Below are 26,346 nucleotides of genomic sequence, written 5' to 3'. Positions count from 1 at the left end.
TTCTCTCTGTTTGGCATTGCTCCAGCAGATGTGCAAGGGAGTTTTGTTTGTGCAGAGACAGATTTGTCCCTGGGTTCCCCCTGGGTAAGCTGCACAGCATGCTCTGGAAACCATGAGCAATGGGCATTCTTGTTGGAGTGAATTACATTTGCCAGACTTAATTTATTCAAATAAGAAACATATTCATCCATTTCCCACTATACATTGTTTATAAAATCAGTGGTACAGCATCTCCAGAAAGCCATGAGCCAACTGCTGCACATGACCTGCTCTGAGATTCAGGCTGCAACAGGAAACTGGGCTTGGAACAAGAATTCTCTCTTTAATGAACCTTTGAAACTGGATCTACATTGTGAAATATTTGGATATTGAGCAATGAAAGAATGTGAAACATAAACAATATCAGCTTCTTCCTTTGAGCATTAGCAAGCTTCAGCAAGCAGGCTGGGTTCTGCTGTGGTACAGGGCACACAAGGAGGCTGGTGAGGAAGCAGAGCTTGTTGGGGTGCCTTTGTCACATGCTGGTTAGATTGCACTCCTTGTTTCCTGGTAGCAAATCCTCTAGTTACTACTGTGGGTGAAGCAAATGAAAATTGATAACAGTGCCTTTTGCTCCTCAAGTCTCTATGACAATACATTCTTTCCTGCCTATGGTTTTGTAGAAGTAGGATTTGACTGCTCAGAGGGTGGGTTTGTGTCATCCACCACATTCTGGATAGTCTGTTCAGAGAAATCTAATTTAATCAGGGATTACTTGAATGTCCTACTGAGCTCCACTAGGATTTGACTTGCAGGCAAAGAAAAGAGGGCATGCTCTTTATTGGCTCTAATTCAGTAATGGCCCAAAGCTGCAGGGAGTCAGCTCAGACCTCAACAAAATATATTGCTGCTTCACCAAAGCAAGTAGAAAAACATCATGCCCTTCTGGAAGCAATTCTGAGACAGCAGCTCAATACAATAAAGAAAGTCCTTTTAAATTTTTTTTGTCCGAGTAGCATCCCAAAACTTTTTTCTACAAATGATACAGATTTTTGAATTATACAAATTATACCTATCAACAGTAGCTTTGATCTGTTCAAGGGTAGCTTGACAAGCAAAGCCTCAAGCAAGAGGAGGACACTGCATTGCTTGGAAGAAGAGACTGAGTTAAAAAAATCTCTTCAGCCAAGCTCAGTGCCACAGCCGGAAACCAGCCGAGCTTTAGTGTCATCACAGAGCTGCAGTAACATCTTTAAACACCATGTTGACCTTCAGGATGGTCTTGCCAAGGATACCTCCCCCTTATCTCCCATCTCCTGTAATGGTCTGTGTAGTCACTCTGGCCCACAAGTCTGCCCACTGATTTACTCCTCCTTAGGGAAACTGCCATCCCTCTCCCTAAGGAGCAGTAAATCAGCACTGATGAGGAGGATGTGACTGTGCCACCGTGCAGCTGTAGTTCAGTAAGCACTGAGGGCACTGACACGCAAACTGGGCAGCACAGATCCCACTGGAGACATGCCACCCTAGATCCCATGAGCCTTATGGCTGTCCCAAATTAATCCACTGGGTTTGCCATTATGAGCTAAGGGAAAGCTGGTGTGGGCACACCACTGAACCAACACCCCAGGTTATATGTGCAAGATATGTGCAGGTAAGAAGTGTGCTTACATTTAAAACATCACCTCAAATAAACCTGGGAGCAAACTGACCGTGATTCTTCCCTGATTCACTTCACACTGATTCACCTAGGCTCAAGATTAACAAAGCACTCAATCCATTGCTTTTCTTGCATCCAGGAGTTCTGATCCTGAAGAGCTTGTGTCCAAGTATACCATAAGAGACAAAGGGGTGAGGATGCTTAAGCAGTGAACTCTAGGCATGGATGCAATGAGCAATGGCCTCAGCAGCTGCCCAGCCTGTCTCTGAGACACTGCAGTGCAGAGACTGAAGGAGCAGTAAGTGCAAGTTTGCAGATACATGGGGGGAAATCCTCCTCAGCCAAGAGGCAGCATAAAAACCTATGGCTGGGCTCTTTCTGGAGACATGCACAGATGAGAACATGTAGCTGCTGACAGTCAAACCTGAACTGGATACAACTCTCTCATGCCTGAATTAGGCAGTGGCTGAAGAGCTTTGGCAAAGTGCTGGTCTACAGCTGTACAAGCTGGAGAAAAAAGTCTCATCGATATCTCATAACATTTTAACTTTCAGCTCCCAATCTCTGTTTATATACAGAGTTGAAGGGTGGCATTGACTGAAGTTCTCCCACCTCCCCAGACCATGGATTTGGCTCTGCCACAGCTAAGCATTCTGTCCTGAGCCAACAAACCACTTCTGCATGTTTATTTTTAAGCAGGTGAGCAGTCCCATTACCTTCCTGACTCTTGTATGATACATTCTTTAATGGATCTACTGTTACCACAGTTATCTCTGCTACTTTTAATCTCATTTATTTTCCCATCAGTTCCTGGCCTTTTCCCCTACCCTCTCAGTTTTCTGATAACATATGTACTTTTAAGTGTTACATCTTTTTGCTTCTCCAAGCTTGCCTGTGCATAGACCTTTAATTCACAGTGAAAGGGCATCCAATAATTAACCAGTATGGCAGTATCGCTTCCTTCTTTCTTATTAAGGGAAGACAGATCTCTGTTTCATAAATCTACACCACCGTCATGGTACTCCAGAATGTACTCATTAAAAAGAATTATACAGACAATTAAAGATTGTCATTTAATTTCTCCTTTTAATTCATGGTTAGGAATGTGAATGAGCTGAACATGTAAGTTAATGACACGGTTTGTATGGATGTTTTGTCTGGCATATTTTGCCAGACAGCTTCCCTGTTGCAAGAAACACTGAAATTAATTATCTTATTTCCCTCATTAGTTATCACAGATGAATAATTTCTAGATACTTAACAGATCTGGGATGGATATAGCAGATAAATTTCATACCCAGCATGACAATATTCAACAGATATTGTTTGGTAGGAGGATGTTTTTGTTTGTGCATTCAGCCTTGCCTCCACTGATCTAAAATTATATCTTCTCTGGACTTCAGTGCTGTATAAAACCTGGGCTGCAAATAGGAGTCAGTATCTCTTTGGTGTCTGGCAACCACCCTCAAGCCAAGTTTTCTGATGACATGTTGAACCTCCCTTCCTATCACAGACTAAGATGCCCATATCCATCCTTCTCTGCCATTTTACTCCTAATCCTGATCTGTGCCTGATGCTTCATCAGTCTCTGCATAAAATGCATTGACTTTGCAGGCCACTACCCCAGCAGATTATTTTTCCATGCAGTTACTCAGGTGACTTGTAATCTTGCTGTTGTTTCCAACTGCAACCCTGAAGTTTGTAAACTTTTCCTGTGCACTGCAGCATGCAAAGAAATTTCCTTCCCCACCCCACGCAGATTTATCTGGTTCTTACACTTGTCCACTAGAAGAACTGAAATAATACATTTGCTTACAACAACAAATAGTCAGACTCGCTCCATACGAGTGTAATGGTGGGATGGTTTTGTGATCATGAGTGCAGGCAGGGAGGACACAAGACTGGCTACTGCCAGGATACAAGTGGCCAGAAAAGTGGTTGCTGGAGTCCAAACTGGTGGAAAGCTCTGTGGTTTGGCCATATATCAAGAATACAAGCTTTGTGGATCAGAAATAGAAGTGACAGTAATAAATTCCCTAAAAACATTGTGCATCAAATCTGGTGGCTGTTTCATTTGGGTTTTTTAAAAAATTTATTTTCAAGTAAATCTTCATTACCTTGCCAGAGCAATGCCAATTTTTTGTTTTACAGGATTTCAGTTTCCTTCAGGAAGTACTGTGAAGACGAATGATGGGCTCCCTAGTGTATGGATTCTGTGGCATTATATTTTACCACTAATGATCAGATCAGTTTCTACAGTGATATTAGTGTTTACCATTACTATTACTATTTACTCCCTAGCCATGCTGTATGAAGCAGGCATCCAGGGTCAAAAAGTGCTAGCTGGGGAGGGTAATATGTGCCTTTCTCTGCCCACTCATTAAATCCTCCCTTTTAAAATTGCTTATGGATAGCTTTTCAAGGAGCACCCAGTGAGAAGTCTGGGATAGATGGCTTTAAGCACTGTATTTGCTCATTCAGTACTTCCTGCCTGGACTCAACTGTGCTGAGAAGCAGCAGAGATGACTCGGAGGTTTGGACATGACTTGTAATTTCAGTTCATACAACCCACAAGCACATGACTTCTTTTTCCACACTATTACTGAGTTATGCTACAGCGAATCTTAATGACCCAAAATGAAATGCTTCCCTACACCAAGCAAGGAAAACCACTATCCACAAGTTCCCCATTATCTTTCTCTTGCCTCTATTAAAATAATTAATCACATGGGGGAAAAGCACACACGGGCTTGCTGTGAGGTCACAGTGAAATGATACATCATGAAGGCCATAAAAACACTATAAACATGAAATTACCTGTAGCGTGAACAAAAAAAACAACCCTCTAGAAGATAGACCAGAGAAGAAGTGAGGACCTCCACTGATAAACAGTATTAGTATTTGCCAAATGAGGGAGTTCAGCAGGGAGCACAAGGGCTGTGCAGGAGGGTTTTTAGTGGTCAGGAGGCAAGCAGCAGGTGAAGCTGGAGAGAGGGAAAGCCTTTGCCCCAAGCCATGTTGAGAGAAGGCATGTTACAGCCTCTCCAGGACTGGCATGGCTCCTGGCATCCTCTACCAAATGTTGGGCGTCAGTGCAAGTGATGGCTGTGCGTGTCTCCTGTCACCCAGGAGGGTCGTCAAGGACATAACCAGGAAAGATGCTGCCTGATGCTCACATTATTTCTCAGCTTAATATCTCCCTGCAGTAGTAAGCCAACTTTTCTGCTAGGCCATCAGAGAATTGGAGCACCCAGGCTCAGTGAGTACGAGTGCCCATTGTTGTTGAAGTAGGTCAGGGAAGAGCAAACTGCCAGGTTGGACATGCTGTGCAGTGCGGGTGAAATCTGTTCCTCTCCCAACTCCTGCTGTTCCCAGGAAAGGCACGGAGGGCATTCACAAGTGAGCTTCTGACAGTTCTGTGCTGCTGCCAAATGATTTTCCTCCAAAAGCACAGGCAAGGTGAGAAAAGGGAGCGAAGGTGTTTGCCCAAAGCAGAGGTGGTCACGGCCTCTGACCTGGGCTTCTCAAGGAGGACCCTGAGACTGGGGTATTGACACTGCACTGTGCTGTGGGGAAGGATTTGTGCATGTGTGTGTAATCAGAGCCATATTCACCTCCCAGTGATGGGGCAGTGGAGCTCTGCTGTCCCTGTCTGCCTGCTGAGTTCTGCCAGTCCACACAGCTCTGGCATGGAGTCTGCCTGCATTAGCACTGCAGGGGAATTGGACTGGACAATCTGCAAAACAAAAAAATATATGGTACACCGCTGCAGTGAGAATGCATTAAAATGCCCACACCACTCAGATGAGAAAATATTTTGTTTGCTGATGGAAATACCATTTTCTTCTGTACGCTTGGCCTGCCTCACATAATTCAGAGGTTAAGGTGGGAATAATCCAGGGGACTGGTATAACCTAATACAACCAGATCCAGAGATAGGATTTCATGCATGGAGAGGAAAATTGATTCTATCTAAATATATTTCTCCTTATAAACATGGTTCTTCTCCAGTGGGCCTTGAGGAAAGCAGGAATAATACTAGAGCAAATCTCTCTATTGCAGCTGCTGACCTGAGCTGCTAGGTCAGAAATATTTACTAAGACAGCCTTTAATGCATGAAAGTGCAAAACAACTTAAAAATACATATAGTAAGTAACAGGACATGGTATTTGCAATAATTTCTTTATTACATCATGTTTCATCATTTGCTCTAATTGAGTTTTGCAGTTTTGATCATGCCTGCTTTCTAATTTTCTCCCTTTAGTCAGTCAAGAAAAAAGGACGGTATGGTAACAAGAATAAAATTAAGATTCTGTGGCTATGTAAATAGCTGGAAATTAGCACGGACTAAGTTACAAATAAATACAAATATGCATGACTTACAGGAAGGAGAAAATGTGCTCAGAATGCAAAATGCAGCAAAATTTCTGATCATAGTATAACCCTGGAGTGTCGTACCCCTGGAGTGTGGAACTCTAACAGGAATAGGCAACAAAGTTCACTCTGTGAAATGAGTTTTAATTGAAGAAATACAGAAGCAGAGGAGAAACTACTGATGAAATGACAGTGCACCCCCAAAGGAACTTCTACTGGGGATAAACTAAAAGGAGTTAACTGTTTGGACAGAACCCAAATAAACTTTATGTTTCATATTACTTGTTTCTTTTTGCACCAGGGGGAAAAAAAAAAAAAGCCAACCAGAGTTTTTACCTTATTAATGGAAATCAATTAGAAACAGTCCAAAAATCAAATAGAAGCCAAGTGAAATGCAGAGCTGACTAGAAGCTCTGAAGGAAATGTTCTTTGTCTTAACTAGGCTATTAGAAAACAAAATATAGAAGCAGTAAGAGCTTCAAAGAAATGCAATGGACCAGGTCCAAATCCCAGCAACACACTGGGCTGGAAAAGATTCACTGGACCGTCTAATTTATTTAACACTTTCAATTCCTAAAAGTGCATCAGTTATAAAAAGTACAGCATATATTTAAAAACCACATTGCATTTCTTTGAAATCAATGAATGGCTGCTAAATTTGAGCTCCTATTTTCAATTTAAAAACCACTTAGTATAACCAGAAGCTAAATAGTTTGGATTACTCAAAGCAGGGGAATGCAAACAAAAGAAATCTTGGGCACTGAAAGATTAAGAGTAAGAATGGCTATTGAAAAAAAGAAAATTCACTCATACAATTTTATGTTTAATTCTGCTAGATATTTCTTTGTTTCTTGTAAATGCAAGTTTCTTCCTAGTTTTAAGGGTAAGATGCTGAAGTTAAGGTACAGTTCCTCTGCAAGACAGAACTATTGTCACTCTATGTCCCACACTGTGTCAGAGGCAGCTTCATTATGCCAGCTACCAGTGTGGATCCCGAGATGGGTGTGTGAAAAGGAGGGAGGAAATTCTTCAGCTTTCCTGCCAAGGTGTCTAAAGGCAATAGAGAAGTCTCCTCTCCCATTCCTCAGTGACTTTTCCTGCCTCCCTCCTGTTGCATCCTCTGCACTTGCAGGAATGTGGCTTCTGGTATCTCAAGGCTCAAAGCTGTATCCCCTTAAGAAGGAAATCAAGAGCTAATTTTCAGTCAGTGTAAACTGGCTTGGTGCACTGGCCTCACTGGGTCTGCACAAACTAAACCAACATACAGCAGAGGATACAGTTTGAAATCCTTTAAAAACATTTTGAAAAGGTAGCAAGCTTATAGACACATGTGGCACATATGAAGAGGGTGAGGTCTGAGGATGAAGAAGATGAGTCAATGGGAAAACACACCACAGAGCAGTGGGGTCAGGAAACACACCTTGTGCATACACACGGGGATGTAACCACACATCCACGTCTGTTTTCTGTGCTACTTACAGCACCACGTCTGCTTTCAGCTCAGGCTGGGACATGAGCTCAAGTGACCTTAATTCTCCCCAAAAGAAGAAATCTTTGAACCATGATCCACAAATCAGCCTGAGCACTGGGCTTTACCCAGCAACCTGGAAAACTGTGACTGGCTCTCAGGGCCCCACTGGTGGCCAGCAGGACAGAGGAAAGGGGAAACTTGCGCTGTCTGCACATGAACAGGAGACTTTCCTCTCTATTGCTGCCAAGCCAGCACTTTTCATCAACATCCAATCAGCCTCAGAAATTCCTTAAAAGAAAAACAGAAAAAAAAGAAGCTCTTTGGAGCAGAGTCTTTTTGTGTATCATCCCAGAACACAAAGGGGCCTCTAGCTCTCAGGACGGAGTCGCAGGTTTTGGCTCAGTATCACAAACTGTAATAATTAAAATAATTTATAGTATTATTTTTGTAAGTAGGGATTTTCCCTGTCTTTCTCTTCCTCTGGAACTTGCCAGTTTAAAGGTGAAGACAACAGCTTCTTCGTTAGAGCTGGAAAAGCAGAAAAAGAGAAAAGATTGTTGTTGTTGTTGTTGTTATTGGATGAGATACCAAAGAAATGAAAAAGAATGTTTACATTCCCACTGGCCTTTGTGTAGCTGTGAGTGTCTCAAAGGCTAGACAGGAGCTTGGAGAATACACAGAGATATAAAATCCAGGCTCAGTTTTATCGTCTCTGCTATACAGAGACAAACCACCAGTGCAAATATCTCTGTCAGTGAGTGTTTGCGTGTAGAGGTCAAAGCAAGAGAGGTAAGAAGATGCAGGGAAATAGAAAAAGAGAGGGGGAAATTGGATGGCTACTAGGGAGGGACTAGAAAGGGGAAAGAGAGATATATTTAGTCACAAGAAATTTTGTTATAACTGGTGCAAATATTTCACTTATAGCACTTTTGTTGAAAAATTATATAAAAACAAATGTTTAGAAATGAGAAATTTTGGTATTTACCTTCTTTTTAACGCAGCCTAAACCCATAATTCTGTCCTGGAGTTTGAATTTTACCCCTTTCACGTATTAGAGTAGAAAGCAGAAAAAAATCTAACAGATAACAAAATGGAGGAGAAAAGAAGTGGTGACATAAATGAAGGAGGAAATTGCAAATCTGAAAATTTTGATAATTCTAGTTTCTGACAAAATGTATATATCACTGACCAAAAAGTTGTTCCTGGTAAAAACTTACATTACTCTCAATTATTCTGCACAGTGCAAGGCTAATTTTTCAATGACATCTTGTTTTTATTACATATTACATTCATTACAGGAGAGCCCAGAGGTTCTCAAGCTTCTGTCGTGCTGAGTAAGTACAATATTTAGGAAAGATTATCCCCATCTTAAAGAACTGACAAGTTAACGAGGGACAGGATGCAGCAAGCAGGCAAAGAACCTAAGAGGAGATGGGGAGGAGGAATAAGGAAAGGGGCCATGGTGAGAACATGAGCAGCACAGCTGGAGGGACTTACTGCATATTTCACGAGCACCTTCTCCTTTGACTTATACACAAACAAGCCACAGGCTCTGGTGTGTCCCCCAGAAGTCACCTACTCCATGATCAGTGAGTGCAGTGGGACTGGAAAGGCAGCTGAGGGTGGTTGGCTCCCTGTTGATATGAGCAGTGTGGTGGAGCCCCACCACACCGCTCACAAGTCACTACCAGGAAACGTGTCAGCTCTGAAGCAATCACACACTGGAGAAAGGTAGGAGAATGGGTCAAGCAGAAATACAGCATAACTTCTCCTTATACATGAGTATTTTTCCAAAACATCCAATGAACTGGGAAATGCAACAGCTTGTAGGCACAGGAGCAACCCATCTAAGGCCCCAAGAAGTTTGGGATTGCCCTCCATTAGCCACAGCCTCCTGCCTACCTGCTCACTCATGCCTGTCACTTTTACATTAGAAGCACAGTTAGAAGCCACATTAGAAGCACGGACAGAACGCTTTCAAGTCTGTCAGCACAGACGTGCCGAGCTCTCAAATGGTCTGTGGTAGGTGGTTTAGTGGCCCCAACACTGAGATTCTAATTCCCTTTTACACTTTTATTCCCCTCTATAACTTGCATGGTATGAGGAAGAGAATCTCAGTTTCCCCATCTACACCAGGATTTTTTTTAAATCTAAAAGTTCACAAAGCGAGACCCTCCTTTAGTGTCCATTTTTGTAGTATTGATCTCGGAAGAGTCATCTATAGGCTATGAAGCTGCTACTCATTTCTCCCTGAGGATGGAGTCATGCTGTACTTGTTTATAGAAATCCATGCCTGCTCCTCACTCCAAGAGCCATGAAAGGCTGAGGACTCCTTTTTTTTCAGCCTTAGGTAGCAGTGCACCTGTATCAGCAAGGCACTACCATGCCTAGTGCATGTCAGGGAGCATCTCCTCATGCACTGATACAAAAGTAGTAGGAGGTCTCATCACCATTTACCAGCACTGAACCTTTGCTATCTCCCCATGGGTAAAGGACAACCACTGCTGGCTACTTTGGAAGCAATACTTTGTCTGCTAACTAGAAAGTACTGCAGCTGCATACAGCAACAGTCCTGATATCCTGTGTTCAGAGACAGCTCTTTTCCAGAAGGGAAATTCTATCATCTACTGCTCTGAGACATTTGCAGGAAAATATCTGCTAAGGAACTTTCAGCTATGAGTAAAAGTTCTAGAAAATGTTTCCTCAACCTCTGTTATTTGAATTAAAGTATGCTGATACATGCTCTTGTGACTTTCCCAAGACCTGAGAAAGACAAAATTAAGTTTAAAAGTATAACAATTTAAGCTTCTTTTTTTTTTTTTTTCTTTTTTTACAATGACTCAGGGGATGTGTGAAAGAAAATGTTTTATGGCATTTGTCTAAGATTTCCCATGGTTGGTAAAACTCCCCCAGTAACAACTGCTTGAAGTATCACTGTCCAGAAACTTAAGCATTAGCAGATTTATGTCTTTTCTATTACCTGCAGCAATAAACTGCCTTAAAAAATCCTCTTGTTCCCTAACTACAAATTGAATTTCAATAAATGTATGTAATATAGCCACAGGAAAGCACAAGGCAGAGTTGTGTGCAGTCTTAAAATTTTACATGCAGCTCTTATTGCTTCAAAAGTTTGATCAGATATTGTCCAGTCTTAATGTATCTGTACTCCTTGGGCTAGAAAAGCAAAATACACCTGAGTCGAAACCTTCTGCTATAGTAAAATTAAAGGCATAAAAAATGGAATGACAAGTGGAAGCAGTACAATGAGCTTGTGACCTTGAAATTCCCTGGCTGGCTAGTAATAGGAGAACCTTGGCCTACACTCAAACATCTTCGGGGCTGTCATAAATTGGAAGAAGGATCTTTGGGATACACTGACATGTAGCTGGCATATTTCTAATTTCTTCAGCCTTGCTCATGAGAATATGCAACCTTGTCGCATGACAACCTCTATTTCCTATATTGGGTGAGTTTGCTGCTCCAAAGAGAAGATGATTCACTGACTTTCTGCTCTCTTTACACCTGAGTCTAATATAAAGCAACCCAAGGGAACTGGGCTTTTAATGCCCAGTGCCTGAGTGCTATTAAATTAGCTACATCTATCCATTAAACTCCTAGCCTCACCTGTGGCAATTCCTCACCTTTAAATGGTTTCTATTATTCTCATCATTATCTGCACCCTGGTAGAGGTTGCATAACCACACAGCTTTAGCTTTTTTTTTTTTTTTTTTTTTTTAATAGACGTCAACCTTTAGTGTGTAACAGAGACCTTTGTCCAAATTGCTTCAAAGTGTCAATCAAGGCCCACTTTCAGGCACAGTCCTACAGATACCTGTGAGTCTGTGGTGGTTAAGTAAAAGAAGTATACGTGTGTGCATCATCGATACTTCAGAGGTGTGGGCTGAGCACTGTCCCACTTCTCCTTTCTCCCTCCCTCCTACACTGGCACGTCACTACAGCGCACATTCTCAGCAAAGCTCTGGCAAGGGGCTTTCAACCTGTGGTATCTGCTGAGGGGTTATCAGTTGGTGTGTGAAACTGATGTTCCACAAAAATATTTTAAACTTACGAACGTCCTCTGGCTTCATGGGTGGTCAGGGGAAAACAAGGTTGAAATTGTTTCAGCTGTTTGAGAACCAGTGGTTTAGGCAACAAACTCCCACTGGCATCAGCACAGACTGTGGTCAGGAGCTAAGCACAAGAACAGCCACACACAAGGGTCCTGAAAATGCACACAGCTTTTGTTTTGCCGAGACTCATTATTATCCTGGTACCAAAATGGTGATCATGGTCCTGCCATGCATCATGCAAACAATATACAGGCAATATCAGCAGACAATTCTGTGTATTTCCAGTCACAGCTTTTCTGAGGATTTGGCTCTGCCAGAAGTGGCACTGAAGTCCACAAGACAAGCAAACAAACCACTTATGCTGAATACAATGGTAATCCATAGTGTCTGGGATCACTTTTCTTCAAAAAGTGAACCTGCAAACAGTCACCTGTGTTTGTGGACAAGGCTCCTTCACTTCACCGCCTGCAACAACACATCCATCTTGACAATAATACGTTGGCAATGACAGGCAGCAGAAGGTGCTTACGGCATCACTGGACAGCATTTCAACAGCTCCTGGGGAGCAGGACAGGAATGACACCACTGTCATCATTGGTTGAAAGAATATCAATACTGAAGGTAACATCTGGCACTTCAGGACTAGCTTTTTACTGGTGTACATGAGATAATCAATATTGTCCTCCAGTAAAGAGATAGCCCAGAATTCCCCTATCAAAAATGTGTGGTGCATCAGACTCCACAAGTGCAGGTAAATCCTGACTTCTAATGGCTGCTATTACATATTGTCCTTTCAAAATGATTTATTGACAATAAACCAGTAGGTTCCTCACTGGATTTTCAAAGGATTTCATGACATCTTTTCTCCTTGATTCACACATTTATCTGGTATTTCTTTGGCCAAAGAAAGATAAATTTGGCTCAGTTTTGACCAACCTACTTGAGACTTGCAAGTAATAAGAACTCAGGCATTAAACCCCAAAGCTCACAGGTTTGGTCCTCGCTGGCTGAATCTTCATGACACATGGCCCTAAATTTCTTATAAGTACAAGGCAAGGATATGGAGTAGATGCCACTACTGAAGGTAGAGTCATAACTCAAGAGCTTCTACGTGACAGAATGTCTTAATGACACAACTGAGAACACAAGAGACTGACCTCAGAAAGTGAAATAAATGAGCCTGCCTACCACATTTTCACTTAAAGACATCAGTAATGATTAGAAATAAGTGGAGATTCACCTTGGAGCAATATATAATTTAATACAAAACCACACTTGGAGTAGAAAACATAAAGCTGAGAATTACTCAGGGTGGAGAGAAAATGATAATAAATAATGCAAATCTATAGGCAGAGACACTAATACCAAATATCACAGAAAATCACAGTACCATGTGTGAACACAGGTGCAAAAACATGCAGTGGTGTATTGGGCCAACCTGTAGACAAAAAAGGGTTCTGACACACCAGTTTGATCAGAGTATTTCCTATTTAGCAGAGAAGGTGGCCAAGGTAGATCATATGGGATGATCATACTGAATAAAACCCAGCAGCACTGCCACAGTGTAAGCACTGAAAAGGTCACAGTCCCTAAATTAAGCACTGTGTGGTGGCCGCTGTGCTGCTCTGAAACCTGAACAACATGAAAGGGGACCTCAGGTAGGTGCAAACTCCAGCTCACTGCCCTTTTCTGCCTGCAGCTGGCCCTAGTGCCAGCACAGCAGACAGAAGAGCAAATAACACGATTTGGAAGCTTTCCAGCTCAGCCTAAATTTTAGAGCCATGCAATTTAAAACACAATAATCTAGGGCTGCAAGTGACAGTTTGGTCTGATTTTTAAGAGGAGCAAATTAAGATTTGCAAACCCTTGGTTGTATTCAGGTAGTTTCTGCTAGTAGTTATTTGTTCAGGAAGGCAAAGAATATCCCAACCAAGTCAGGGCAGGTTTGCAGTAAACTAAACTACAATTTGATTATTGTTGATGATGAAAATGTAACTTAGTTTGTCTTTCGTGGGGAGATGGAATCTTTAATACATTCTTACAGTCTTTTGCAATTAGTGCTGTCTGTGCTAGAGCCAGACAATTAAATCTGCAGCTGTCTTTGCTTTACTAAGCTCTGTCACATTTTCTAGAAGTCCTGGGGAAAGGAGCCTGCAAAGAGGAATTCCAAACTTCTGCCAGTCAGTGCTGCATAGAATTACCCTGCTCTGCATCCTCCAGATTCTATAAAATTAAAAGCATTTATGCCTCCTTTGATTTGATGCCTGCAAACAGATGATATGCCTGGATCAAGCATGTTTCTGAGTTGCAACCACATATAATACAAAATAATGATATTTAAGAGAAGCTGATAGATATGAGTCTTGTCAGCTGCATTGTTTACTCTGTCCCCCTGAAGTAATTGTGGATTCATAGTGGAGATTTACACTTAGATTCCCTTGTATTATTTGTGGCAGCTTTCATTATCTGCCAACAGAAATTTCATGACTGTTGTGAGGAAAAAAAGGTGTAGCCCGGGATGGCAATGCATCAGACATCTAGTAGTAGCAATCAACAGCATTTGTTGTGCAATAAGTAATGACTAATCAGCTTGGCTGTGTTGTGCATTCCTTAATACGTTGCCACAGCCCCCACTTTCTGAGATGGACTGTAAACCACTTATTTAGGATCATACTCATGGAGGTTGTGGTGTGCACCTTTTCTTGTTTTCATTATTGCTCAGGTCATTAGATGAGATTCATTTGATGCCATTACTTGTGCTCGTTAAAATCTCTGTGACTAGAATATGGTACAGTATCAGAATTTTAATGCCTCATATATTCTCTGAGAGATGATGGCAATAAATGCTACTGCTTTGACCTTCTCTCAGTTTTATCATTTGATTCACTGATCATCTCCATTTGTTCATCTCCATTTGTGCCCATATAGAGAATGAAGAGCCAGAGAAGAGCTACAGTTACAAACAGACAAAAATATTTACAAAATTTAATGCAACCTATTTGTAAGCAAATCAACAGTTTATAGCTTTTCATCATCTGCGTTAAGCATTAATATCCTGCATTTTCCTTGAGACGGGGATTGCTGTGAGGAGGCAATGTGTGGATTCTTTAGCATTACAGGAACACTACAAAGCAGCCTAGTAACTACAATACCTGTGACAATACTTGCAGTGGGGAACTGGAAAAAGGGCTTCCTGATCAGTGGTCTTTACTGGAGGGGCCTTAAAATAATTTCTAGGATTTTTTTTTCGGTAATTGTGAAGGTGTAGCAGTGATCAATTAACCCTACCACTACCAAGATTTCTCCAAGCTTTCTTTACAGCTGGCCCGCTACTCCTGTATGTAGACAGTAGGACACAAAATGTCCTCAGAACAGGGATATCCAGGTAAAGATGTGTTAGGCATACTGGCAAAACACAGTCACCAATTCAGGAGTTTATTTCAGAAGCCTAGATTGGACTAATCTCTCCACAGCTCTCTGGGTACAAAGACACAACATTTTAGGACTTATTTGGCCTGTTTTAGACATCAACCCAAGTTTTCCGTATAGGCAGTGAACTGAAGGAGCTCTTTCAGAAGATGACCTACAGCACCTGAATAAGACAAATACTCTGGATGGCTGGCTGGAAGAAGCTGTCTCTCTCTCCTTTGCCTGTTGAGGGAGAGCAAACCTTCCATATAAGCTCCTAAACTGGGGGCTTAAAACTAGGCAGCATGATTACCTCCTCTACTCAAAACACTTGACCTGGTTGCTCCTGGGAGGTGAAAATGAAGTGTTGTCTGGTGCACACTCCCTGCAACAGCAGCTTGTGATTTGAGGGGGTGTTTCTTTCACAGGCTCACTGACTTGAGGGAGTTCACCTGATTTATAGCACAGATTGGGGTGTGGTGTTTGAAATGGAATTTCTCCAGCTTGTCCATAAAGAACAAGAAAATTTCAGTGTGAACTGTGACAGAATCATTTATTTTTTTACCTGTGTCCTTTTACAAACATCTACTTTTCAGCAGGCAGATTATGAAATGAGGCCCCATTTGCTCCTACATTCTGCTGTGCCTTGGTGCAGGGGAAGGACTGTACACGGGGGCTCATTACTCCATGAACCTCCAATGAATTCCAGCACTAGATATAGAAAGCTACCATGAAAGACCAACTTTTTATTTTTACCTGTCACAAGAATTTACTCATCTAGCATTGGGCAGGGATTTTTACAGGTCACCAGTACATCAAAAATACATCAGCAGTAAAACATGGCCAAATTTAGCCTCATACCCAAGCCAGAGCTCCTTTGGGAACAGACAAAGCAAGTACCTGCCCAAAGCAGCATCCTGCTGAAGGGAGGTAAAACACTTGTGACAGCTGCTGGCTTTGTGATTGATGGAGAGTGGAAGAGCTGGAATAACTGCTGCTCTTCCTTCAGGGTCACTGTGGGAAGGTGTGGCTGGTGGCTACTACTCTCAGGTGAAGCAATGGAGTGGTGGTCATCACTCCATCCTCCCAGCTTCCTGGCTGCAGGAGCAGAAATTCTAACTTCTCTGCACACTCCCCTGCCCTACTCCCCTTCTTCTTGCCTTCCTCTTCACGTGTGCCCCAATCACCCACCAGCCCCTGAGCTGTGGGGTGAGAATGCTCACTTCTGGGAAGCATTTGTTAGCTCTGGCCACAACTTTAGAAAAAGCATTTAGGGATGGTCTATGAATGGCATTTAGCAGCGATCATGTTCTACTCAGCAGGAGACTTGGTACGGAGGCAGTCAGAGCATTCCAGACACACATCACCATGGTCGGTTAGGCAACCTGGTGTCTCAAAAGCAGACTTTTGCTTGTCTGTTCTTCTCCTCTGCATCCAGGCAGTGCCAGCTGTGGAGGTAGTTAACTGATGGCACATGGAACCAGAGTGCACCACAAAATCACTGCTGCAGACTCCAAATCCCTGGAATCTCCCCAGAGCATGAGAGAGCTCACCTGCAATGGCAACAGGCTGGCAAGGATGTGGGCTGGCTGGCACCAAAAGGCTTGTACTACTACTGGCTCTGAAATGAAGTTAACTGGGGAGAGGGAACACATGTCATCAAAACCAATTGCTAAAATAGGGTAATCAGAGAAAATATTTTCTTCTCTTTAGGAAAGCAGCAGCATAATTAAGGATTCAGTGGTGTATTCCTTGTATCCACTCCAGACTGATCCATGTGAGACAGATTGACAATCAGGTTAGGAAGGACCAGGCAGTAGGATACTCAGTGAAAGGAACTGACAGCTTTAGCTGGAGAAGATTGGTGACTAGGAAATTTTAAGGTGCTATGACAGATCAAAGCACCAATGCAGAGATAAGCATGACTTCACACTCAAAGATATTTAGAAGCTGTTGTCCAGAACAGTATCTAATTTGACATCATTGCGAAGCAGCAAGAAAACAGCCATGGTCTTGCCTTCCATCACAACATGATTTTATCTTGATTGGGCCAGACCTTGGGTAAATATCACCAACAGAAAATTAAAACCTTGCAGGAACAGGGAAAAAAATGAAGGGGGTCCCTAGTCCTATCGGAGACATAGAATTACCTGTATAAAAGCCAAACATATCAGGTTAGGCATTTTTTTACTAGAAATGTGTTTTGTTTGTTTGTAGATTTTTTCCCTAATCCTGTGTGTGTACAAGCAACTACAAGAACAGGTGTTGTCTTGTTTAACTGCATTGTCTCAAAATTACACTTTTTACATGTTTACCTAAATATCTACTTGTTTAGAAAGAAAAATGTGAGATTATTTTTCTCCCTCTTGTTGGAAAGGAGATATGAGATGGCCCTCCAGTAACATCTCTGGCTGTGTTTCATAAGTGAGAATTTACTCGTATGTCAACGGCAATACCTAATTTCCTATATTTTAAACTACATATTTAGCATTTTCCAGACGTAATTCTGGAACTCTTGAGCAGTAGATGAGGAGCTCTGAAGTCAGATGGTGTTTTGACTCACAAGTTGGAGGAAAACAAGGATATGAGAGGTCCCCAAATAAATATTTCTGCTTCAACTTGAGACTAGAGGACCTGAAAAAAAGTGAAAATATCTCAGCTCTAATTCTGAGCAATGGGTGAGGTGAAATAAAAGGACAAAATTTTGACCTTTCTTGCTTGGGAGGGGCTGAGTTGACTTGTCTGGCAGTGAGTGATCATTCAGCATGGAAGAAACAAATTTGAGTAGCCTGCAGAAAGATCATTTGAGAATAACTATCTGCAAAAGCCTGAAAACAGAGGTCAAACTCTCTTTAGACATACCCTGGTGTGAATCCAGAGCAGCACTAGTTGAAGCAAACTGATTTATGCACTGATGTAAATGAGATTAGACATAACTTGCTGTCAACACAGTCAAATTTAAAGTTGATCAAAGAACAAAATCTTCCCTTGTGTATATTCAGAATTTATCTGATGACTGTAGACAGATTTAGATGGAAATATTTCCTCCAAAGAATTCAGTAAGTCTGAGTAACTTCTCAGTGTGAGAGGGAATAAGTCAGGTTTTTCATAAAGGGAACACTAAATCAGAAAATATGTTGCCTTTTAAAAAAATCACAGAACAATTTCTTTGCAGCCTGTTGAGTTGTGTTTCACTTCCAGTGATTGCATTTTCAGTCACTGCTGATGTACTGAATGCAGCATGACTACTTCATAGATTGTTTTGAAAGAGCTGGAGTGCTGGACAGGACGGAGGAGAATTTTAAGCCAGCGCTGGCTAGACTGGGTCCTGTTAAGCACCATGTTTTTATTTTTTCTTCATCTTGTTCAACTACATCGACTCTGTTTATTTCAGATTAAAGGCTGCAATATTGTCATTAAACATTGGCATTAACACTGGAAACCCAGTCTGCTGCCATGGTTGGCAGTGCCAACACAAGCTAATCATTCAGTGCCTCTGAGGTCCTTTCCTTCCATCTTTTTCTTTTGAACTCCAGCAAGCTGCTTTCAGATCCTGGCATTACAATATTTTGTTTAAACCCAGGTGAAAACACAGCAGAGGGGCTCCTGCCTGCCAGGAGTACTGAAATGTTATATGATGTTCATGGTACTACCCCACACAGGTTGGCCATTGTGCCCCAGTTCTGCTGAGGAGGGCCCGTACACAGAGGTGGGAAGGTTCCCTGGTTTGGCAGCCTTCAAATCCATCAGCTGGATTTGCTAGGCATGAGTGTGGGTGATTATCAAAACTCCCAGCTGCCTGCACAGCTAACACTGCTGGTGATGATCCAAGTTGGCCTGGTTTTCCTGTTGGAAGACACCAGTCTAAAATTGGGGAACACAGTTGTTGCCTAGGCAAGATCTAGATGAAGCAGTGCTATTGTAGGCCATAAACATTGTGTCTGGCATCCAAATAACTTTGCCAAAGGGCAGCCCCAGAACATCTCACTCTCTCTATCCTAACCATCTCGTAAATGGTGCCTCAACACTACAAAATCTCTGCAACCTTATGGTTTTATATCAGAATTTCACCTCACCACAGCACACTGATTTCTTGATTAGTTCTTTTGAGGGACATCATGCCAATAAGTCAGGAATACAAGCTCAGTTAAAGAATCTCTTTACTGGACATACACCTGTTCCTGAGACAGCAGTAGATGTGTGTAGAGTTTTCCAGCACAACACAGTCTTTGAGCATGCTCTCTGTGTTTGGTCTGGTCTGTTCTCATCTATTCGTGAGTCAGAGGTCTAGGGGTACCACAAATTTTTCTGTCTCTTCTTTTGGCAGCTTTCTTTTCTGTAGTATGGTTCACAGAAACCCTAGATCAGATATGCAAATTTATTTTATGTTAGACGAGTTTCTAGATTAAAGTCAAGGAACAGCAGTAAAAACATAAAGCAGAAATCCTCCTTTTCATTCAACCATCCAAACTACATGGTTATTCTGGCACCTCTTCTCTTTTAACCTGGCTTAGTGATTCACAAATATTTCTTGTCACAGTTATTTAGTCCCAAGGAGATACTTAGATAATGCTGGCACTAAGCTAAGTTAGAAACCTAGTAAATAAATCATACTGGTGCTAGGACAGAAATTGTCGATTTGAATCTGCTCAAACAAAAATTGAACCTAGGTCTACCGTCTCCTGAAAAGCACTTTAGCTCCTACCTAAGCCACTCAAAAGTTTGCATAAAAATGTGCAAAACCATTTCTCTTTAAAAATGTGAGACCTACATTTGAAACTTTGGAAGATGAGACCTGCATTTGGGACATTACAAATATCCAGGGCTATTTTCAGGACACCATCTTTGAATGCTTATTTTGGTGGCTTCTGAAAGTAACTGTGACAAGAGCAATGAGCAACTCAGCGAGCTTGTTGTCAGGCCATGATGGCCCTTTTAAGTCAATTTGAAAAGAAGTCATAATGCCTAAGTTAAGTGTGTGTAACAAATGACCTATTTATCAGGCTGTCTAGAGGCTACCTAGTGAATGTGTTGTGTCATACCTCGGGGTCATGCTGCTCTATGCACCTCTTTGGACCCTGGTTTCCTCTGCACAGAAAGTAGGTTTGAGGAGGCAGCATATTCCCATTCCAAAATTGTACTGGGATGTGATTTGGATAAATATAACCAGGGAGTTAGAAAATTCTTCCATTGTTCTAGAAATGAAGCCTTCAACCATCAAGTCTATTTATATTCATACCTTATATAGTAAGGGAGGCTGTTCTGGGAAGCTCATCTGAATTAATTACAGACACAGGTAAGGAGTTAGGTCACTGCAGTTCCTACCTTTGATATAGCCCCCAGGTCCTAGGCTGAGGGGCAGTATAAAACCTGTGCAGAAAACATAGATTTCTACAGGACATATCGTATTTGCATTTTTCTATTCATTATCCTTTGCCTTCTTTGCTGCCTGAAATGCTGTGATACCAAAATCATGCATATATGATTGATTTGGGTTAACAGCGAGTGTGTTGAGAAGGAGACTGAGTGCCCATCGTGGCAGGTCTAGTGGATTTGATAGCAACTGGGATGGTTTTTTGCCACAGAAGCTGAAAGCACCCTGTGGCCGCTGTGGGCTGTGCCTACAAGGCATGACTATGTGTGTGCTCTGGCATGTGGGTGTGATGGTAATTGTTCACAGCTGCATGCATGAAGAAAACCAGCCCTGGACAGGCTCCACTTCTTGCTCATTCCTTTCTGCCAGATGTTTTTTCACTTTCGTCAAACTCCCCTTTTCTTGAGAACAAGAAAGGGGACTCAGGCTGCTCTCAGGAGCAAGAGGTGAAAGCTCTGTACCTTAGGGAGGGACACTGAGCTCTACTGAACAGCTCCCCAACATCAGGAGATTGAATAGGATTTGAGTGAGGTCCATGACTCCTGTCCTGGGCCAGCAGTAAAACAGAAAAACACAGCTACAGCTGTTCTGGAATTCAGGAAGACTATGCCCCTGTGGCTTAACAGACACCTACTGTCTTCAAATGACCTGTGGGATGTGCATCATCCTTTATCTGGAAAACATAAAGGCTAGAGCTGAGCTTTCCCCAGCTGCCCAGGCTTCAGCCTCTCTAAGATCTTGTAGCATATTGCCAGTTTACACTAACCCCTATCAGCACTGCTACCTGCTCTGGAAACCTTTTCTTTTACAACTGACTCAGCAGGCACACCTGCAGTGCACCATATGGTTCCCACCCCATAATAATTTCCAGCATTCTTTACCCATTTTCCAGGAAATGAGCAATCCCATTATAAAACTGACCAACAGACTGTTCCCTACAGCCTGCCCTGCCCTTGTCTCACATCCCTGCCCACCTCCATGTGCCTCATCCCACCTGCTCCTGTGTGGGCTGCCCTTCCAGGTGAGGAGAAGGATCGTCACACTAAGGCCATCAGGAGATGTCTTTGAAAATGTGTGCAATGTAGTAGTAATTTTGAATGCAGAAAAATCAGGCAATGGCAGCATGTCCTCACCTGACACTGCAAGAATTCAAAAGTTTTCAGAAATGTTGATTAAAAGAGACATCTGGAAGCCACTTAGTTCAAAGCCTTGTTTACAGTAGGACTGCTGCTTACACTAGATCAAGTTAGCTTTTACTATTGATCTGCTTCTCCATTTTCCTATAGTCTGCATTAAGCTCAAGTTAAAGCTCATTCTCTCCTCTATTCCTTCAGATTTTTTAATGCACGCACCACCGTTGCCACTCTGTATTCTCCAGGCATCTGCTGCTTCTGTGCTCCTTCCGCAGCTTCCTTTCATGCTGTCCAGCCATGATGAGAGTTTTTTTCCCATTACAGTCAGGATGGCGTTTGAACTGATGCACATCTTTGTCCCTTGAAAAACAAAGCATGGTGTTTCCTGACCCCTTAGACACCAAAGAATAGTGGAAGCATCTGCCTTCAGTGTATTTTCTAAAACTTTGGTGAAAGTTTTTTTGAACAAATACACATGACTTAATGGAAAGGTTTGCCCTCTTGCTCTTCTTCCTCTAATGAACAGGCTTAAACAAAGAAAAACCAGTCAGTTGTAACTTGCCCAGAACCTTAGAGGCCATGTACAAAAGATTTCTTCCCCATATCTCTTAAATAGTTTATACAGAACATAAAGACATGAATAACATAATAACCACTGCTCAGACTGATACTGCTTCAGGGAAATCACTGGGAATACAAGCAGCAGAAGACACGCCTATATAATCTCTAGAACTAAATTTAGACAGAGCTGTATCTCTGCCTAATTGTTCAACCCATTTCCTCCTCTCACAGTGGAACAAGGATTCCTTGTGGAGCAGATGGATCTTGTTCAGTATCTTTTGTTTAGCTTTCCTCCTAGGAGCCCCATCTTTTACAATTGCTTGCCTTCTGCCTATTCTTTTTGAATGCACCTCCTGACAGGCCTGTCAGAACTGGCTGTCTTTAGAGCAGAGAATTTTGCTATGGCACAGTGCAATCCATGACACCCAGTCAGTTGTTCACTTTACATTGGAAGGATCCCAAGAATGACCAGTCCCTCTCTACTATCTCAAACCAGCCTGGCTTTATAACATGGCTTCAAAAGGCACATGAAAGATTCCCTGTTAGAATAAATAGGATACAAAACAGAGGAAGAATTCAGATGCAACATCCTAACTGTACAGCCTGAGAGTTCTTTTGGGATGATTTTTCTCAAAAAGCATTGCAATATCCAGCATACCTCACCAAAATGCCTGGTCCCACCATCACCATATTGCCAGGAAATATCAATAGGAAGTAAAACTCCTGGTTAATGACTAGTAGGCTCTTGAACATGAAAATCACTCCATTTAAATAAACAAAGTTTGCAATTTGGGTTGAAATAGTCCCGCTGATAAGGTGGCTTTAACTCCATTAATAAATAATGGAGTTAGGCTGATTATACAGCTGAGCTGAGCTGAGTTGACCTGATGGCTGCTTGACCCTGAAAGGAGCCCAGTTCAACCACCTCTCCTCTCTTTTCTTCCTTTTTGCCCTCACCATGACTGCTTAATCTGCTCCTTTCCTTAAATTTGCCCTAGTGCTCCTCTGACTGCATGCTGAGTGAGCTCAGCACACAGATATAGTAAAAAACTAATGTGAGGGAGAGAACCACCAAACATCACCCAAAGACTTTCCTGACCACTTTCAAGTCAAAAGAACTTAGTACAGGGTCTGAAGACAGCGACAGCCAGTCTAACAGGAAAAGAAGTATAGCAAAGCTGGAAGGGCACATATGGGGAGAGATGTGAGGGGAAAAGGAAAAAGTGGAGCTTCTCCATTGCTCCATTATGAAGAAGACATTACTAATTCTGGACATCCCTGTGAAGATCCAAGAGATCTATTTGAGGAGACTCTGGATCCCACCAGGCAGTTGCTAGTCCCAGTATCACTGGTCTGCCAACAGAGGCAGAACTGAAGATCCAGACAACTGGAAGATTATTTTAACCTTTTTTTTTTTTTTTTTTTTTTTTTTTTTTTTTAAATCTGCAAATTAAATGTAGAAACATTTACCACCAACCTTCCTCAAGAACTGCTAACATTTTTGGGTACCTCTTCTGGTGATTATTCTCCCTGTTGCCACAATAAACAGCATAAAGCTGTTGCCCCCAAACCCAGGACATAAGCTGTGGGCTGGTGCCTTGTGCCCCAGTGATACTAGCAATCCAAGATAACTCTGAACTAGGACAGCTACTTGTCTGATATAATCCAGTAGGAAAACACTGTTCTGCTTTCAGTACTCTTGTGATTTTATTTAACTATACACGGTGTTTTAGACATCCTATTCTTAATAATGAATACTTCTATCTCATTTTGATAAAGAAGTGCTTATTCTGATGAATAAGAATGACAAGCAACTTTTTTTTCTCTTGGGACTGGAGGCATTTTCATTGCAGTTTTTTCCACATTCCAACTAGAAAGCTAGTATTATCTGCTGGCAAAGATTTCTGAGAAAAAAAAAAAAAACAACATGTACATCATTCTCATCTAAAAAACATACAACCCATGTAGAAATTTAAAAAAAAAATTAAAAAGGAAAGAAAGAAAAATAAGATGCGAGGGTGGGAGATGATTACTTAGTCAGACAGAATGTCCAGAAATTCTTCAGTGTCTCCTATTCCTGTTGAAGTAATACAAGGACTTAAAATTTCATTAAATTTTACTCTGTAAATTGTAATTATTTTTTCTTATCTTCTTGTCTGATTCAAAGTATTGCATCTGCATGAATACTTTTAGGTAAAAAGAAGTGGCAAAAGCAACAACATTTTGCATTTTCTTTTGATTTGAAGTTTTATTTTGTCTGCTGCACAATAGCCTGAATTTGTATACAAACAAGTATATGCCACTTGCCACACACAGCTGTGCTTATGTTAACAGGCAATCCATTCTCTGTTCTCTTACTGAGTTTCTTGATCACAGCATATATATGACTTCGGCTCCCAGGGTAACATCCATGAATCTCAGAAACTGAAAGCTGCAAGAGAGATGTATGCAGAAAGGCCACCTCATGGGACAGAGAGGGCTAATCCTCTTTAATTGAGTTTGGATTTTCTTTCAGTGTGTACTAGTAAATGGCTTTAGAAGCCAGAATATTCACTGAGGTGACTGCCTATGTAAGAAAATACTGAAAGAAAATGTGTTTTCCAAACACATGACACTTGCTGAGGAGTTTTTCTAAGTCAGGGTACAGAAACAGTACTGACACATCCAGGTGAACCCCTGTAGTGAAGCTACATGCCTCAAGTTCAAGTCCCTTCAGCAAACTCATTTTAAAGAATCCCAAGACTAACAAATAGAAAGATTTGCACCACCTTAATTTTAACAAGCAAAAATTAAGCCACAGAGGGAAAAATCTTTTTATAGGTATCTCCTAAACTAGAAAATGCATATACATGTTTCACTGTTTACTGAAATTATAGCTGTGTGTAAATAGATGAGGTAAAAATGTAGGTTGGATATCCATGAAAGAAAATTTGAATAAATAGTCATGGCTGTGACTGATAACTTGTTCAGAAATTATTTGTACAGAATGTGCCAGGAGAGAACAATGATTATCAGACAACAGACAAATGCATCATTTTCTATGACCAAAACATTAGCACTGAATTATTTTTTGAGTGAAGGAAATCCAGAAAGGTTTCCTAAACAAACAGTGAGAAAAAATGCTCACCGTTTCCCAATTCCGTCCAAAGTGAAAGGCCCTGAATGGCTCTTAAAGCTGGGGCTTTGACCCAAGCAGCTGGAAGAGATAAGGTAGGATGACTGCCCTCCTTGAAGTACCTTTCTGTCTCCATAATTTACAAGAGAAATTTCCACAACCAGCTCAGTCTAAGTGTCTTAGGAAACCAATGCCAGTCAAAGTCTCTGAGATTTTTAAGAATCAATAGAAACTAAATCCATGCATTTTCATTTCACTAAGAAATATTATTTACTTGGTCTACAAATATTTCTCATTGCTGTGACTCTCCAAAGAGATCCCAAAGCTTTGTTTAGCATTTGCTCTGTCCTTGTTTTGGAGAGTTCCTTTTAAAATATTTTCAACAATATACTTGGAAATTGCTTGAAATTTGTCTAACGGTGGAAAGAAAAACCAAAACCAAAACCCAACACAAAAACAAACCCCCAAAACCAACCAAGCAAAACAGAAACAAACCAAAACCAAGGAAGGAGACATGGATTTTTTGGGTAGTGTTCAGGTTTTCCAGGGCTAGCTAAAATAATTCTGTCCAAACTCAAAATTAGACTAACATCTTTAATTTCCTGAAGGGATAGGCTTTCCCACACATGATATATTTTTTCTTTGGAAAAGTAAGACCCTAAGAATGAACACTTGGAATGAAGAGTTGGCCAAGTACCCAGTGCTTCAGGGTATGTAAAAGCAGTGTGTCTCAGTTATGCTGCAGAACAGATGCCCCATGTCCTTATAGTTTTCCATTTCCAGGCTACCCAGGTACATTTTACATTTCCTGAAATGTGCCTGTGGCCAAACAATTCTTCACAAGTTTCTTGAGCCATTTTCCTCCCCAAAATGAGACACTGTGAGAAATATGACCCAGTGCAAAGAATAAAAAATGGACTGCATATGGTCACTGAACCACAGCTGATATAAATCATCACTATAACATTTAACAACAGGTTTTTCTCTTGGTTGAAATATTTGAGACATTCTTTTCTTTGAAAGTTCAAGTTTTTCACATGACAGAGAAAGCTATGTCCCCACCACTGGAAACTTTCATCCTGTTCCCCATATTGCAGTTTTATTCCATCTTACTTGATCAATTCTAGGTGTCAGCTTTGGTATTTTTTTTTTTTACTAATGTTACAGATGATTTTTCAGGGACCTGACTCCTGGAACCACA

General features: G+C 41.5%; 1 protein-coding gene across 30 annotated transcripts in view; it reads right to left on the bottom strand.

The window, feature by feature from the left end:
- Nucleotides 1–26,346, bottom strand: part of LOC136285193 (uncharacterized) — a 134,279-nt gene that overhangs the window by 67,414 nt on the left and 40,519 nt on the right. For 10 of the 30 annotated variants that reach the window (XR_010719369.1, XM_066176063.1, XM_066176069.1 and 7 more), the window contains 3 exons: nt 21,689–21,829; nt 11,985–12,112; nt 5,254–5,375 (listed from right to left, as the gene is read on the bottom strand). The exons of 12 other annotated variants lie outside the window; for them this stretch is intronic. Coding sequence is in view for 14 of the 18 variants with exons in the window: in XM_066176063.1 (XP_066032160.1) it covers nt 5,254–5,375; nt 11,985–12,112; nt 21,689–21,829 (391 nt within the window). In the remaining 4 variants the exon portion in view is untranslated. Of the gene's footprint in view, nt 1–156; nt 572–5,253; nt 5,376–11,984; nt 12,113–21,688; nt 21,830–26,346 lie in introns of those variants that run through there. 8 more of the 30 variants (XR_010719370.1, XM_066176074.1, XM_066176062.1 and 5 more) reach the window with 6 other exon arrangements.

Source organism: Chamaea fasciata, unplaced genomic scaffold (genome assembly GCF_029207755.1).
Source record: "Chamaea fasciata isolate MVZ Bird 193981 ecotype frontalis unplaced genomic scaffold, bChaFas1.0.hap1 SCAF_2, whole genome shotgun sequence".
In the NCBI taxonomy this organism is placed as follows: Eukaryota; Metazoa; Chordata; class Aves; order Passeriformes; family Sylviidae; genus Chamaea; species Chamaea fasciata.
The sequence above is the reverse complement of the archived record's forward strand: the minus strand, read 5'-3'. Positions and strand labels throughout refer to the sequence as shown.